Source organism: Oryctolagus cuniculus, chromosome 14 (genome assembly GCF_964237555.1).
Source record: "Oryctolagus cuniculus chromosome 14, mOryCun1.1, whole genome shotgun sequence".
In the NCBI taxonomy this organism is placed as follows: domain Eukaryota; kingdom Metazoa; phylum Chordata; class Mammalia; order Lagomorpha; family Leporidae; genus Oryctolagus; species Oryctolagus cuniculus.
Window position 1 is genome coordinate 58,264,683 of NC_091445.1, and position 17,972 is coordinate 58,282,654.

The following is a 17,972-nucleotide window of genomic DNA, read 5'->3' on the forward strand; positions in this document are numbered from 1 at the left end:
GCTCCTGGCTTCAGATCAGTGCAGCTCCGGCCATTGCGGGCAACTGGGGAGTGAACCATCGGATGGAAGACTTCTCTCTCTGCCACTCCTTCTCTTTCTAACTCTTTCAAATAAATAAATAAATCTTTAAGCCAAAGTCTTTGCTAGATTTCAAGGTAACACCTACCCCTCCAGACCTGCGTTCTTCTCCTCTCGACATGAGAATGGTTCAATAAATTTATAGAAAAGGACATCATGCACAGTAGGTAAGATGCTGCCTGGGAGGCCCACACTATCAGTTGCCTTGATTCAAGTCCCGGCTCTGCTTCCTGCTAATGAGCACCCTGGAAGGCAACAGGTGACAGATGGAACAGCAGGGTCCCTGCTACCCATATGGGAGACCTGGATTGAGTTCTGGCTCCCAGCTTCAGCCTGTCCCGGCCCCAGCCATTGAAGACATTTGCAGAGTGAACCAGCAGACAAGAGCACTCTCTCTCTCTCAAGTGAAGGTATAAAACATTTATTAAACAAACAAAACTTCATCTATAAGAAATTCACAGACAAACAGAAGATAGGTTTATTTTGATTCAAAAATATTCTTGAAACCCAGGCATCATTTTTTTTTCACACTACACATTTTTCCCATAAACTTTTTAGAGACCTCTTGTATATACGGATTTCCAATCTCCTTGCACCAAAATAAACATTTTTTCCTTCCATTTTCCACGAACTTTCTGAAGTTCTCATATAAACAAGTATGAAGTTAGCGGTGCTCGCCAGTAGAACCACGCAGCCTGTTCTGAGAAGCATGGCCCCAGGTTCAGGCGAGGCCCTGCTCACCGAGGCTGGGAACAGTGAGGCTGCTGACAAAATGAAGAACCCCTCCGGGGAATCCCTGGTCTCACTTCTAAAGTCTTCTCAAGGCAAAGACAGGTTTGCACCTGATAAACTTCAATATGGTATCAGTTTACAGCATCTATTTTGTAGGGAAATTTCAATAGTTTCTGCATTTATTTACCAGTAGTGTAACTTTTGGAAGCAAAAGTGCTTATTTTAGTGGACAGAAAAACCTCTTCCAGGCATTCACACAGGGGCTGGGAAGTGCAGCCCACAGCTGGCTGTCTTTCACTAGAACCCAGACCAGCCCATTTATTTCTACCATCCATGACAGCTTTCATTCAGTAGTCAACTGGTTACAACATACATCTTGTGCAGTCCATGAGGCCTAAAATATTTACATTCTGGCTCTTTAAGAAAAATTCTGCCAAACATGCACTGAAATATTGAGGTGCTATACTAAACAAAATCTCATCTGTAAGAAATAGAGTGGAGAACAGAAAAACACAAATGACATACTTGCTCTGATTCAGGCACTTTCAAGATCATAGTTTATTTATTACTTCAGATAAAAAGATAGTATACATATTTAGGAATCCCTTCAAATTCAACTCTAGAGTTATACACCATCTAGTACTTTTGCAATGAATGTTAACCAAAAAAATCTTTATAGACACCTGAAAGCCCCACTATTAACATGAACTATGGTAATACAAAATTTGACATTTAATTTGTTCAATGTATAATATTTACATTGTGAAACCAATGGTGGTATGATAAACAGTGATAAAGAGTAAAAATAAACTTGTAAAAAGCAAAGGTTTATAATCTTACGATGTGCTAATCATAATTGTATATAAAAATTAAAACATAGCAGAGCTTTCTGTTACAAAATTCTTAATCATCTGAGTTGTAGTCATTACTTGCTACCAATTTACATGCAACATCTGCTAGGACTGATATTTGATTTTTCTCCCCCGAACAAAGTGTGAGTAGATAAATGACATTTCAGAGCAGACATTAATTTACTTGTGGACAGAAAAGAAGAAGAAAAAAAAAAACTGTACTCAAGATTAGTACTGGTCAAAAGCCTCTTCCCTACAGAAATTATAAAAATAGTAAGACACCCCCAAAAATCCAGAAAGGAGATGCATAGGCAAAAAGTACCATGAATGGCACAACTCAAAAAATTCTGAGACCAATCAGAGCCACATCTTTTCTCTCTCCTTCAATGAGAGGTCTATTTTCCCATCTAATAACAATGACTGAGGCAAATGAGGGGCACCAGGTGCACAACTAATTAAATCTTGCAAAATACTAAGATGGGCAGGGGTAGCCAGAGAAGGGGCAATTTATATATAATTGAAACTATATACAGCATAACTGGAATGCAGCCCGTCCCCAACTGGCTTTGTGAAACAACTGGACCTTTATGATTTAATAGTTAAAATTATAGCAAGTGTAATAATACAATAGATTTACATGGGAAGCAAAATCCAAGGGGCATTTTATATTAAGTATTTGCTGTTTCAATTTAAAAATAATTTTGCTAAGTATACATCTCTCAACTGAGGTCTATGTATAAAATGTCCTAATAGATACAGATATTTACCTTTGGTGAGCTGAAGGCCGTGTGTGACGCTTGTTTGAACCGTAGGCGGAACATGAGATGGACATGCACATGTGGGAGACTCAAGCTGAGGGGATCCAAAAGCTGTGCATGTGAGGAGGCGGCCTGGGGCACTCTGAAAGCCAAAGTACCAGAACCCCAAAGCAGGTAGCAGTGAGACTGCCAACAGGGACTGGAATGCCAATATGGCAGTAAAATGTTGTTAAAAACAGAAAGAGGAAGGCCTCTCGTACCAGCAGAATCCTGCATACATAGGAAAAAGAAAAAGCCACCCACCATTTTCTAAAACAAAAGCCAATTACAGTATGGGAAAGTACAAACTGCAGAAAACCAGAAGTCAGTAGAAGAAAAAACTACTGGTTTACACGGGAGAAAGGAGAATGCTTCGTCCCAAGCAGTCACTTGGTGAACGCCGCCACCACCGCCCACAGAACCTCATTGGTGCTGGCCTTCAGACACTCCACCTCCGGGTCTAGGTCGAGAAGCTGCCGCACCCTCTTGGTGGCTAAATCATACTGCTCATCCAGAAGAGGAGCGAAGGCGTTCTCTAGGACATCCGAGGCGTGGGCCAGGTAGATGAGGGCCAGCAAGCGCTTGTCCATGCGGTGAGGGTCGTTCACCCACTTGTCAAGAACTGCTTCTTGTACCTTCTTGATGAGACGCTGCTTAATGTTGTTGTTGGTAAGAGGATGTGTCGTCATGTCAAAAAGTAGGAAGTTCTGTTTCTCTGTTGTCAATACACCCTTTTCCACCAGGTTTTTAGCTAATCGTTCCCGCACGTTTCTTAACTGATAATGCAATTTTAATGGGTTCCAAGTCTCACCTAAACAAAAGATGTCTGAAGTTAGATATGACAGGCATTGCCTGATAATTCTGCAAAATGTTGATACTATTACAATGAACAGTGAATGTCTTTCTCCCCAAGTTGACCACAAACACCTTCAGGATCAGGCCTTTGGATTCTAAGCACCTAACATATTCTCAAGCAAAACAGTCATACAAAGATTAAACTGAAATCAGTCTTCCAACCAGAGTTACACCTAGTCCATGGGAAATGAGCAAGATATTAAATTATGTTCCAGCCTCCTTACACCTGTTGTCAAAAAGTAGTCAATACAGCAAAACAGAATTTTCTCTACACCAGTCGTTAACACAGTCAGGGTTAGGGAACCTTTTTTCTACCAAGGGCCATTTGGATATTTATAACATCATTCACAGGCCATACAAAATTATCAATTTAAAAATTAGCCTGCTATAGATTTATTGAATTTCAAGTTCCGCCTGCAGCTGCCTTGGGCAGGGCTAGACCAAATGATTCTGTGTGCCTTATACAACCTGTGGGCCGGATGTTCCCCACCCCTGACATAGACAAATAAAATGAAGAACACAATGTCCCGATCTCTCTGCTATTCCTGAAACTGCCACAGCCACACAGCCTATAAAGACAGGAAGCCTGTTCAGGAAATGCTATTTTATTTTTCAAATTTAACTGACAGGCAGAGAGACAGAGAGAGAGAATGAAAACAAAAGATAAGAAAAAAGAGCTACCACCTGCTGGTTCACTCCCATCTGAGGCTGGGCAAGCCCAAAGCCAGGAGTCAGAACTCAGGCCGGGTCTCCCACATGGATGGCAGGGACTCAACTACTTGAGCCATCACTGCTGCCTCCCAGGATGTGCATTAGCAGGAAGCTGGAGTCAGGAGCAGAGCCAGGACGTGAACCCAGGCACTCTGTTAAGAGGTCCAGGCATCTTAATCCCTAGGCCAGACGCCACCCTGGTAATGTTCTTTGCAAATTAATAATGTGAAGCTAATTCTAGGAGGATCCCCCCCCCCCAAAAAAAAAACCCACAATTTTAATCTTGTTATCCATGCATATTTCCTTCTAGAATAGAAATATTTAAAATAAAACCAAATCATTATTCACTAAAAATTTCTTCTTTTTATGTAAGACTAGACAGAAGGAAATACATCATTAAACTGTTATCTTTGGGATTATGCATGACAAACTGTCCATCTTGTATGTATTCCCAAATGATCACTGATGAACAATAACTCATTTTACTATTTGAGAAAGTACTATAGTAATTTTCTAAACTAGAACATATTAAAGATCAGTCATAGAAGGGGCCGGCACTATAGCGGAGCAGGTACAGCCACTGCCTGCAGTGCCAGCATCCCATATGGGCACTGGTTCAAGTTCTGGCTGCTCTACTTCTGATCCAGCTCTCTGCTATGGCCCGGGAAGGCAGTAGAAGATGGCCCAAGTCCTTGGGCCCCTGCACCCACAAGGGAGACCCCGAAGAAGCTCCTCGCTCCTGGCTTCGGATCGGCACAGCTCTGGCTGTTGTGGCCAAGTGGGGAGTGAGCCAGCAGATGGAAGACTTCTCTCTGTCTCTAACTCTTTCAAATAAATAAATCTTTTAAAAAAGATCAGTCATAGGCACTTTTACTAAATGCAAAAGCTGTAAGGTTGACATTTTATAATACTGAGAGCAAAGCTTAAGCTGCACTGTCCATAATAGGAGCCACTAACCACATGGAGCTATTAAATTTAATTTAAAAATTCGGAGGTGGGGGAGGCATTTGGTGCAGCAGTTAAGATGCCGAGATGCTCACATCCCATACCAGAGTACATGAGTCTGAGTCTAAGTCCCAGCTCTGCTCCCAACTCCATCTTCTGCTAAAGCAACTCTGGAAGGCAGCAGGTAATGACTCAAATACATGGGTCCCGCTCCCCATGTGGAGGACCTGCACTGAGTTCCCCACTCCTGGCTTCATGGCACCCTAGCCATAGCTGTTACGAGCTTCTGACGAGTGAACTAGCAGATGAGATTTTTCTGTTGTCTCTCTCAAAAGCAAATTTTAAAATTTTTGAAAATTTAGTTCCTCATTTCAAGTCCAAATAGCCACAAGTGGCAGTGGAAACTGACTAGACAGCACAGGAACAGAACACTTCCAGTCCCACACAAAGTTCGAGTCAACAACACTGCCTTCAAACATGTTACTACTCAGCTGGCCACAGACAAAATTAACTTACTCTACAACTTACTACTGAACAATACGAGATAGAAGAACATTTAATCAGTCCTGGACTTGCCGTTAGTCCTCAGTTTCCAGGAGGTCCCCATCTGTGGATTCAACAACTCACAGATCAAAAGTATTCAAAGGGAAAAACTTTTATCCATACTGAACATGTGTAGGCCTGGGAGGCAGTGGTGATGTGGTGCCACCCACATGGGAGATCTCAACTGTCATTATCCCCTAAGCAACATGGTTTATTATGTACGTGGCACTCATACCATATTAGTTATTATAAGTCATGCAGAGATAATTTAAAGTATACAAGAAGACGTGTGTCATATGCAAACATTATGCTACTTTATACGAAGGACTTGGACATCTCTGGATTTCAGTATCCTTGAGGGGTCCTGAAACCAATTCCCCAATGACACCAAAGGACAACAGAATATGAAATAACTGTTTCAGATGCTGGTCAAAAAGCAGCCTAGAACTGTAACCTCTGAGAGAAATCTAAGTGAGCCTCAGATTGTCCAAGCTCACTGCCTGGAGGCACATCTCAGGCAGGAGAGCTGGCAGGAAGACCTCAACAAAGCCCAGCAGCCACACTGTGTTCAGAAAGGCAGAGACCAGCGTGACGCCAGCGAAGGCAGCCGGACTGTGCAAGGCAGAGTACTGGAGAAGACAGGACTCAGAGCAGCGGTCTAGTGTCTGCCTCGTGTTCCCCCGTGTAAGCTGAAAACTAAATCGCACTTGGTAAAGTGAGAAATCCCACAAGGCTAGGCAAAACACAATCGCCAAAAAATTTTTAAAAACCATTCCAAGATCTAACACAGAGCTGGGGAAAATCTGAGAACCAACTAGCCTGAGGGGACAGGCCTCGATGAACATAGGACAACCAGAAGGATCGCAGAACTGAAGCAGCCCTGGAGTGAAGGCCACTAGATCTGCCTTATCAAAGTGCAGACACCAGCCGATCGACAAGCACCTTCCTATCAAACAAACTCACAGGCAGCGGCGTTCAGCCTACCAGTTAAGGTGCCCACATCCCAGTCGGAACACCTGGGATCAGTTCCCAGCTCCAGCTCCTGACCCCAGCTTCCTACTAATGCAGACCCCAAGAGGCAGCAATGATGGCATGAAACCACCCACGTGCAAGACTTGGAATACATTTCCTGTTCCTACCTTCTGCCTCAGCCCAACCCCAGCCATTACAGGTACTTAGGAAGTGAACCAGCATGGGTGTGCACACACGCACACACACACACAGCCTCCAAAAAAAAATTTTTTTTTTAAGATTTTACTTGAAAGGCAGAATGGGAGGAAGGTGGAAGACAGAGAAAGCTCTTTGATCCACTTTTCAATCCCAAAATTGTCACAAAAGTCAGGGTTGTGCCAGGCCACAGCCAGCAGCCTGGAACTCCATCTGGGTCTCCCACATGGGTGGCAAGGACCCGAAGATTTGGGCCACCTTCTGCTGCTTTCCCAGGCACATTAGCCGAGAGCTGGATTGGAAGCAGAGCAGCTGGGACTCAAACTGGCACTCCAATATGGTATGCCGGCATCACAGCCAACAGCTTCATCTGCTATGCCACACAGGGGCTTCTAAATAAATTTTTTAAAAGACCACAAAACTCAGAACTCAACAACTTAATATCTGCAATGTCCAGCATCCAATTTAAAACACATACACACTAAACTTTAAAAGCAAAAGTGACCCAAAACTAAAAGAAAAAAATTAACAGAAACTATCATCCAAATCAAATATACTCTCAAAAATGACAAAAGATAGAATTAGTAAAAAGGACTTAAAACAGTAATTATAAATATCTAAATGACTTCAAGGAAAATACAAGAGAAAAGAGGAACTATCTTTTAAAAAAAATAAATGATAGAGAACTCCATTTTATACTGTGTGATCTCCTTTGTAAAACCAGGGACTTGTAAAGTATCAAAATTCAATGATGGGGGCCGGCACTATGGCAGCGCCAGCATCCCATATGGGTGCCGATTTGAGTCCTGGCTGCCCTACTCCCGATCCAGCTCTCTGTTATGGCCTGGGAAAGCAGTAGAAGATGGCCCAAGTCCTTGGGCCTCTGTACCCACATGGAAGACCCAGAAGAAGCTCCTGGCTTCAGATCGGCACAGCTCCAGTCCTTGCGGCCAATTGGGGAGTGAACCAGTGGATGGAAGACCTCTCCCCTCTCTGTTAACTCTTTCAAATAAATAAATAAATCTTTAAAAAAATATTAAATGTAGACGTGTTAGTACCATGAGTTACTAGTAATTAAACTCACCAACTGCATTTAAAGACAACATAATTTTTCCCAAAAAAAGTCTGACAAAATAGGTTCCACAAAATAAGAACAACCATTACATTCAATTTCCTTGGTAACTTCCAAAAGGAAAAGAGCTGAAGTGTTTTTCAGGCCATATTAGATTTTAAAACGCAACAGTATGAAGAAAAACATAAAACAATAAACAATTCTACTTATTTCAATTTCTGGTGCTAAACAAGGCCATACCTACACTGACTTACAAAACAGCCTAACAGTTAAATGAAACAGTATAATTTAACAAGTCAAAGAGTACTTCTGGGGCCGGCGCTGTGGCGTAGGAGGTAAGCCTTCAGTGCCAGCATCCCATATGGGCGCCGGTTTGAGACCCGGCTGCTCCACTTCAAATCCGGCTCTCTGCTATGGCCTGGGAAAGCAGTGGAGGATGGCCCAAGTCCTTGGGCACCTGCACCAGCATGGGAGACTGGGAAGAAGCTCCTGGCTTCAGATCGGCACAGCTCCGGCCGTTGCGGCTAATTGGGGAGTGAATCAGCGGATGGAAGACCTCTCTCTCTCTTCTTCTTCTTCTCTCTCTGTGTAACTCTTTCAAGTAAAATAAATAAATAGGGGAGGGGAGGGAAGGGGAGGGAAGGGGAGGGAAAGGAAGAAAGAAAAGAAAAGAAGGAAGGAAGGAAAGAAAGAAAGAAAAGAAAGAGTACCTCTATGCCCATACTTTTAAGTCTGAAACTAAACTTGGTCATGACATGGTTGTGCAACCTTCGTCAAGGCTCCTTAACTCTCTCTTAGCTTCCTCACATATAAATGAGAATAACAAATGTATCAAGCCACAGGGCTTTAATTAAGATATATCAAATTCTTAGAACAGGGGCTGGCATAATGGTGTAGCAGGTAAAGCTGCCACCTTCAATGCCAGCATCCCATATGGACGCTGGTTTGTGTCTTGACTACTCTGCATCCAATCCAGCTCCCTGCTGATGGCCTGGGAAAAGCAGCAGCAGCAGATGACCCAACTGCATGGGTCCCTGTACCCTCCTGGTAGACCTGGAGGAAGTTCCTGGCTCCTGGCTTTGACCTGGCCCAGCCCTGGCTGTTGTGGCTATTTGAGAAGTGAACCAGCAGATGGAAGACCTCTCTCTTTCTCCTTCTCTCTGTAACTCATTTTCAAATAAACAAATCTTGGGTGGGGGGGACCTTAGAGCCTGATACATGATAGGCTCTCAAAAACTGTTAGCTATTGTTTACTTGTGTGCAGAGTAAGAGAATATATAGAATTTATAATATTCTTAGAATCATATTAGGTACCAAGAATACATATTGCTAGCCCTACTAGAAGAAAATCAGAACAGGATCAATAGGGCCACAAGAACAATATGAATGTGGCACAGTGAGTTAAGCTGCTTGTGATGCCAGCATCCACGTGAGCACCAGCTGGGAGTCCTGGATACTCCACTTCCCATCCAGCTCTCTGCTAATGCACCTGGGGAGGCAGCAGAAGGCCCAAGTGCTTGGGCCTCTAATCCCCGCCTCGAAGATCCAGATAGAGCTCCAAGGCTGCTGCCTTTGGCCTGGCCCAGCCCCCAATGTTGTTGTGAAGTGAGCCAGCAGATGGAAGATCTCTTTGTCTCTCCCTCTCTAACTTTGAACAGTGTCCAGAGGAATAAGAAATGACTTGTGTCTAAATGTTAAAGAACATTTCTAGAAAAGTTAACAGAGGAAAGGATGTTGAAGCTGCATCGGGAAATCCTGTGGGATCCAGCATCCTAGGAGAGGAAGAGGCAACAGCATTCCAGGCAGAAGCAAACAACACAGTGCACGTGGCGATTCTGCACAGACTATAAGCAGCCCTGGGGTGGAGGAACCCATCTTCCTCCATAGCTATCTGACTTCCATGTTTTATTGTTGTGCCAATCCACACTCTCCCCAATAAATGCCTGCTCCTTCTTTTACTAGACAATGTGAGTTTTATTTTTGTTTTCAAATTTCAATGATAGGTGGTAGGCAAAGTATTATGTTAGAATTAGACAGTATTAACTGACTTTTGGAAATTTAAACTAATATATATCAGCCAAATTTATCTCAGATCCAAAAAGTCAATTCTAAGATGAATTAGCAATGCATATAATTTACAATTCATCCAAGAAGTACCATAACTGACAACTCTAGCTAATTGCACAGTACTGCCTAGGTATGTTTACACTGTCACAACACCAAAACAGAATGAATAACTCCCAAGCCATCCATCTTTATGGTTCTAAGGCAAACAGGAAGAGATTCCATACCCTAGAGAATATTTTGGTCACTTATTACCAATCGATTGAGGGGAAGGGAGCAATAAAAAGCTTATTCTGAGACATAAAGTAAAATTTCTCTTTGCAGGTCCTATAAACAAAAGTCCTTCTAATGCTGCTATACTATGATTTTTTCTTTCTTGGAGGAAATGAGTGGGTCTAACAGTGTAAGACTACTATCTATGATACTGAAGTCATGCTAAGATTTATTCTCACTCTATCCTTAGTTAAATCTTATATATTGCAACCATGAGAATGTGTAATGCTTACACAGTTGCTGGAAAGATTTTGTGAACTCCAAAGTAGGCTAACTTACAGTTTACTATTGCTACTAAAAATGACAAGAGCCTCTACACAGACCCACCTTACAAAAAGGTCAAAGTTCCATTAAGGACTGCACCTTCTTATGGGCAACCATTTCTGCCTCAGAGGAAGTACTACAAGGGTACCAGCCAGCATCATCTTCTGGAGCAACACCTCTAGAGCAGGGCAAACCTTAGGTGCTCGCTCCAGCAAAAAGGGATTTATTCAGGTCTCCTCAGACATTCAAAAAATGAGGAAGTCTCACCGCAGAAGGCTGAAGCAGTGCAGGAAACATTGTCTGTGGTGCATAAAATCAAGTACTCTGAAGTCTGCCTTTTGTTTAAAATAATCAAATCAAATAAGAATTAAAGTAAATAACTGAATCAATTTTATGTTTAATAAAGATCTAATAAAATTTTATTATTTAATACTTAAATAATCAATAATTAGATAATAATTGAATTAAGCTAAGTCCAAAGAATAGAATTCTCCTGAATTAAAATAACTAAGTCACCAGTACAAGCAGGGATAGGAGGGTGAAGATGGCTTATTGGGGAGAAGATACAAAGAAAGGTTTCTCTATGCTAGCTACCAAGACTTAGCTGCTTTTATAACATTGAACATATTTTAATTACTTTGTAATAAATGACTGACTGAATGAACAGTACTTGAAAAGATGTTACTATGATTCCATCTTATCATTCACTGCACATGATGGCACTTTATAGAATTAAAGGGCACCTTTACTTCAGTGTAAAAGGTTTTGGAAACACATGCATGATTTTTTTCATAATATGCACTTTTCAAGAACTTTTTGAAGACCCTTCATATATAATGGGACTTAATTAGCAAGCAAAGTTAAAATGTACAGTTCTATAGCTTTTGTAAAGTAAAGTATAAAAAGACATACAACAAGGAAAAAGTTCCTCCAACGTTATTGATGTCCACCGCCTAGCAATCGATTCAGATAAGAAGGACACACTGACAGGGAGCTAAGCGATCCCACTGCACAGAAGTTCCCTGAAAGCAGCTTTGTTCTTACAGTTGGCAGTCTAGTGACACCTTGTGACCAAAGTGATCAAGCTCACATCTTACAATTTCAGAGTCAGAAACAATTTACACTTAAACACAGTAGTCTTTAAAGTCTTTAACTGATATATTAATTTTTAAGCTAATCCATAGATTGCTTTACTAGCATCTTTATTTCTGTATCAGAGATGGGCCTACTATGTGCTGTCTACCTCGGAGGTAGCCACCATACAATAACCTGTGCACATTTCCCTCAACAATACAATACAGTACACAGTTTTGAAAACCAAGCAGAAGCACAGATGTAGCTGTGAGGACAGGTTCGCCAGTTTTACCAGGTCCTGCATTCCCTCTGAACAATTACACTTCCCTTCTGTGTGTTTCATTCTTACCCTTCAAGGGCTTACGCCAAGGTCCATTTCCTCCTCCAGCTACAGAAGTTCCTAAGCATTTCCCTTTTCTCTGAACTACTGAATTTTTTTAGGTATCTCTCCACAAAAAATTTAATCAGCAAACAGCTATCTTGGTACTTTCACTAGATAGGAAGCAGAGATTTTCATAATTTAAAGAGGAAACCTGCTTCACTTCTCCTCCCTTTCTGGATTCCCTTTCTCTATGCTGAGGTATCGTGGGAGCAAGGACTGAACTGCTACAGGCAACGCTCGAGCATTTGCAGCTAACCAAAAACTCACAGCACATTGTTTAAAAAGAACATGCTGTTAGCCTCATGTCTTACTCAAATTCCTAATCCAAATGGACACTGTTTTACAGAATCCGAACTGCATTTAAAGACTTTTGAGAAAAATCTAAATATCTCACCTCTTCAATGCTCAATCAGGTGACAATAATGCAACAGCAGCCCAAGCTGAGAACCAAGTTCAGCATTTATGCTCATCCATCAAATATTACTTTGCTGAATGTATATTAAATGTTGAAACTGAACCTGTGTGTGCTATACTAATTTAAGGTATAAAAACTATCAGAGGAAATTTCATGGTGTAAGGTATGCAGTTGAGCCAAAGCTCATGTGCCATTAGAACATGTGATATAAGATAGAGATCTTTATGAGTAGAGCATCTGCAAATGCCGAAATCAGTATCAGCTGAAATCAGTACCAACAACAAAGTTAAGGCAAAACCCATTAGATTCCAGTGAAGCTTCTGTAGCACTGTAATTTTTCTGCCAAAAAAAATAATTAACTTTGAGAAAGTCTTTTTTGGTTTTGGCCAGTTGGGACTCTAATCACAATTTCTTTTTTTTATGATTTATTTCAAAGTCAGAGTTACAGGGAAGAAGAGAGGGAGAGATCGTCCATTCACTGGTTCACTCCCTAAATGGCCACAATATCCAAGGCTGGGACAGGCCAAAGCCAGGAGCAAGAGGCTTCTTTGAGGTCTCCCACATGGGTAACAGGGGCCCAAGCACTTGAGCCATGTGCTGCTATTCCCAGGCCTCTAGCAAGGATCAGAAGTAGAGCAGCCAAGACATGAACTGGCACCCATATGGGACGCTCGTATTGTAGGCGGCAGCTTTACCCATTATGCCACAACAGCGGCCCCTCTAACCACAAAGTTTAATTTGAACTACCAGATCAGAAACTGGCTAATACAGGCAGCTCAGCACAAGAATGGCCCAAAGACTGTGTAGGTCAGGGATCTCTAGAGAAGTTATAAAATGATCCATCAAGATAGTTAGAAGTTATTAGCACTTCTATTTTTATCTGAAACAGATGTACTTCAAAAGCAGCGTTAACACTGGGTCCCTGTTGTAATAGCAGTAAGGAGAGCTAATCCAGGAGCGCTTGTGCACTGCCACAGATTCATCTGTGCTCTGGATCTGTGGATTATATTCTCTATTTTAGCCAAAAAAAAAAAAAATCCCCATCAAATGGACAAATTATTCTTAAAATATTCCTGCAAGAGAAAACTTGCAATGGAAAACAATACCAATAAAACAAGCGTGGGTATGGGTGTAGTAAGAGGTCAAAGTTTCTCTTACACACTGGCATAAACAGAAAAATGGTATCAGCAATCTGTCAGAGGATGGTCAAAAAAATTCAAAATTATAAAGATAATCTTGTGAATAAGTTTATGCTCTCTACCAACAAAAAGGAAGGGTGATGCTTACATAGGCGTAAAGTGCCTGTTATGGTCCTATTTGCTAACAGTGGAGTAAATGGATTTAATTTTTAAATAATCATAAAAAAAATTTCACCAACAGGAGAATGTCCTCATAATAGGACTTAGTTTAGTTTAGAAACTGTTTATCAATGAGAAAAATGCCACCTTACTTACCAAATTCTGGCATCCAATTATTTTTAAACAATTTAAATAGTAATGTTCAACACCAGAAGAAATTACAATAAATACTTACAAAAGCTACAGATTACATGACAGTGCAGAAGAACAACACAGTGTTGGTCCCACCCTTCAGGAGCTTATACACACACGCAAGTACCATCATTGGTACTGTCCATCAGCAGCACTTTCTCTTCTTAAAGTCAGGGGAGCCCAGAGGACTTGCTCTGGCCAGAGATATGACCACATGTCGCTTCTAAGCAGAACTTCAAAGCCTGTACCATTAGCAATGCTGTTCCTCGTTCTACACCAGTGATTGACACTGCTTGAAAACCAAGCAGAAGCACAGATGAGGCTGTGAAGACAGGTTCGCCAGTTTTACCTGGTCCTACATTCCCTTCTGAACAATTACCCTTCCTTCTGTGTGTTTCATTCTTACCCTTCAAAGGCTTACGCCATTTCCTCCTCCAACTACTCAAGTTCCCAGGCATTTCCCTTCCCAGGTGCTGAGAATGAAGCGGCCTGTGGCTGCCAGCCTGTGTGTGGAGTGAACCCTGCTCAAACCACGGAGGCCGTGGGGTCCTCACCACAGCGTGGCCCGTGCAGAGTAAGGAGCAGTGAGCAATTCTGATGAAGGGGCTCTGGGGAGCATGTGACCCCTCATTTAGTACCTGCTCAGAGGGAAATTTTATTTTAAAAGCCATTATTTTTCTCACTCAGTCACTGACACTACCTTTAAGTGTCTAAATAACTCAACAGGCTTTCTGGCTACTGTGTAAAGGTTCCTTTCTTAAGAATTTTAAACTTTTACATCATCTATCTCTGCAACAGAGTTCAGCTTGTAGCCCACACACAGCCGCTTACCGCTGAGTAATTCAATCCAGTTCTGCACGGTTTCTGGAGGCTGCGTCTCCTTAACGTGCTTCAGAGCTTCGTCAAGGAGAACATCCCCTGTGGGAGCATCCGACTTACAGATCACCTACAATGTAAGCAAGAAAAATGAAAAGACCCACTGATGCCTGCCCACTTTTGCTTTTTTTAAAGTTATTTATTGGAAAGGCAGAGTAATAGGCAGTTACAGGGAAGACACAGGGAGATCTTCCATTCACCAGTTCACTCTGTAAATGGCCACAACAGGCAGGTCTGGGTCTCCCACATGGGTGCAGAGGCTCAAGCACTTGAACCACCTGCCACTGCTTTCTCATATGCATTAGCAGGGAGCTGGATCAGAAGTGGAGCAGCTGAGACCAGTGCCCATACAGAACGTCAGCACCACCAGCGGTGCCTTAACCCACCAAGCACCAGCGGTGCCTTAACCCACCAAGCCACAACACTTGCCTCAATGCCTGTTCTGACTCAATCTCATAAAATAAAAACTATAAACTATGCAAAAAAAAATCATACTTAAAGTCAAGTGTTCACACAGTATCAAAGCTCACATTTTAAATAATTCTATGTGAAGGAAATCCAGTTTTCAACCAATTAGTTGCCTACTATCGTGAATAAAAAAACTACTGTGCAACAATCAGTAAAACAAAATGCTAGCACAGTTTACACTCACTATAATTCCATTCATTGCTGAGCCTGGGACTAGATGACCCAAAACTCCATTTTTAATGCAGTAATTGTTCCAGAAACAGACTCAACTATCTGGAATTCAGTACATAATGGTAGTAGTTCACATTAATAGAAAAAGAAAATTTTCAATAAATGTCCTAACAACAACTAGCTAACAAACTGAGAGCAAAAATTAAGACTTTTGGGGACCAGTGTTGTGCCACAGCAGATTAAGCCACCACCTGTCACACCAAGATCCCATATGAGCACTGGTTCTAGTCCTGGCTGCTCAACTTCCAAACCAGTTCCCTGCTAACACACCTGAGAAGGCAAAAGATGATAGCCCAGATAATTGCAGTCCTGGATGGAGTTCCAGGCTTCTAGCTTCTGCCTGGCCCAGACCTAGCCACTGTGGCCATCTGAGGAGTGAACCAGTGGATGGAAGATCTCCGCCTTCCAAACAAATCAATCAATCTTTAAAAAAAATAAATAAATAAATAATAAAAAAGATTTGGCTCCCCTGAACGTCTATCATAAATAAAACATAGAAACTTAAATAGAAAATATAATTTGAGTAGTAAGAAACACTTTTTAAACCTGCTACCATTGAGCCTGGAGTTGTGGCGCAGTGAATAAAACCACCGCCCGCAATGCCAGCACCCTACATGGGCACTGGTTAGAGTCCCAGCTGCTCCACTTCCTTTTTTTTTTTGGTTAAAAGATTTATTTATTTCTTGAAAGTCAGAGTTACACAGAGAGAAGAGAGAGGTCTTCCATCCGCTGTCTCACTCCCCAACTGGCCACAATAGCCAGAGCTGGGCCAATTCAAAGCCAGGAGCGAGGAGCTTCCTCTTGGTCTTCCTGGATGCAGGGACCCAGGCCATAGCAGAGAGCTGGATCAGAAGTGGAGTAGCTGGGACTTGAACTGGCGCCCACATGGCACTACAGGCGGCGGCGGCCTCACCTGCTACCCCACTGCACTGGCCCCATGCTCCACTTCTGATTCAGCTCCCTGATAATGTGCTTGGGAAAGCAGAGGAAAATGGCCCAAGTTCTTGGGCCCCTGCACCAAGTGGGAGACCTGGAAGAAGCTCCAGGATCCTGGCTTCAGTCTGGCCCAGCCCTAGCAGTTGCAGCCATTTGGGGAGTGAACCAGTGGGTGGAAGATATCTCTCCATATCTCTCTAACTCTGCCTTTCAAATAAATAAATTGAATCTTAAAAAAAAAAAAAAAAAACTTGCCACCCCTGGGCCTAGCAATGTGGTGCAGCAAGCTAAGCCACTGCCTACAACACTAGCATCCTGTATTAGAGCACCAGTTCAAGTACCAGCTGCTCCACTTCCAATCCAGCTGCCTGCTAATGCGCCTAGGAAAGCAGCAGAAGATGGTCCAAATGCTTGAGCCCCTGTACCCACATGGTGAACCCGAATGGAGTTCCTGACTCCTGGCTTCAGTCTGGCCCAGATCTGGCTGTTTTGGCCACTTAGGGAGTAACCAGTAAAGAGAAAATTTCTCCATTGCTCTGCCTTTCGAATAAATTTAAAAACCTGCCATCACTAGTAGAAAACTTAAAGAAAATAACAACAGCTTTGAATATATAGAATTTTTTAATATAATTTTTATAAAACCCATTTGGGATATAGAAACCATAACAGCAGTAAAATCCAGAGGTAGGAATTAGAGAAGAACATGCCATAAGTACTCAAGCCAAGTACTGGATCCCTATGGCTTGCATTCACACTATTGGCTATGCAACAAATTTCAACTTATCAAAATTCAATCTATTACCTTTGTTAACTATTAAAATGCAGTGAAATATGCCGGCGCCGCGGCTCACTAGGCTAATCCTCCGCCTTGCGGCGCCGGCACACCAGGTTCTAGTCCCGGTCGGGGCGCCGGATTCTGTCCCAGTTGCCCCTCTTCCAGGCCAGCTCTCTGCTGTGGCCCAGGAGTGCAGTGGAGGATGGCCCAAGTGCTTGGGCCCTGCACCCCATGGGAGACCAGGAAAAGCACCTGGCTCCTGGCTCCCGCCATCGGATCAGCGCGGTGCACCGGCCGCGGCGGCCATTAGAGGGTGAACCAACGGCAAAGGAAGACCTTTCTCTCTGTCTCTCTCTCTCACTGTCCACTCTGCCTGTCAAAAAAAAAAAAAAAAAAAAAAGGCAGTGCAATTTAACAGTTGTGCTTTAAAAACATGACATTCCGGGGCTGGCGCTGTGGTACAGCAGGTTAAAGCCCTGGCCTGAAGCACTGGGATCCCATATGGGTGCTGGTTCTAGTCCCGGCTGCTCCTCTTCCAATGCAGCTCTCTTTTGTGGCGTGGGAAAGCAGTAGAAGATGGCCTAGGTCCTTGGGCCCCTGCACCCACATGGGAGACCCGGAAGAAGCTCCTGGCTCCTGGTTTCAGATCGGCGCAGCTCCAGCCATTGTGGCCATCTAGGGAGTGAACCAGGGAATGGAAGACCTCTCTCTGTCTCTACCTCTCTCTGTAACTCTTTCAAATAAATAAAATAAATCTTTAAAAATAAAGTGACATTCCTCTCATATGTTTGTCCTCAATAAAGGGTTTTCTACTTTTTGCTCAATCTTATGAAAGGTTAAAATATATATGAAGTATGTGGAATCACAGACAGCACGACCTAACAGAAATATAGTAAAGAACCACAATGCAAGACACACATCTACTCTTAAATTTTCTAGTAGTTGCATTTTAAAAGGAAACAGGCAGAATTTA

The 17,972-nt window shown here is 42.5% G+C and overlaps 1 protein-coding gene across 1 annotated transcript in view; it reads right to left on the reverse strand.

Moving 5' to 3' along the window:
* Nucleotides 1–1,344: 1,344 nt before the first annotated feature.
* The window catches only part of GOLPH3 (golgi phosphoprotein 3), a 47,802-nt gene continuing 31,174 nt past the window's right edge, over nucleotides 1,345–17,972 (reverse strand). Inside the window, exons 3-4 of the mRNA XM_002714100.4 lie at nucleotides 14,545–14,659; nucleotides 1,345–3,269 (exon numbers count right to left, since the gene is read on the reverse strand). Of these exons, the coding sequence (XP_002714146.1) occupies nucleotides 2,845–3,269; nucleotides 14,545–14,659 (540 nt within the window). The 3' untranslated portion in view covers nucleotides 1,345–2,844. The remainder of the gene's footprint in view (nucleotides 3,270–14,544; nucleotides 14,660–17,972) is intronic.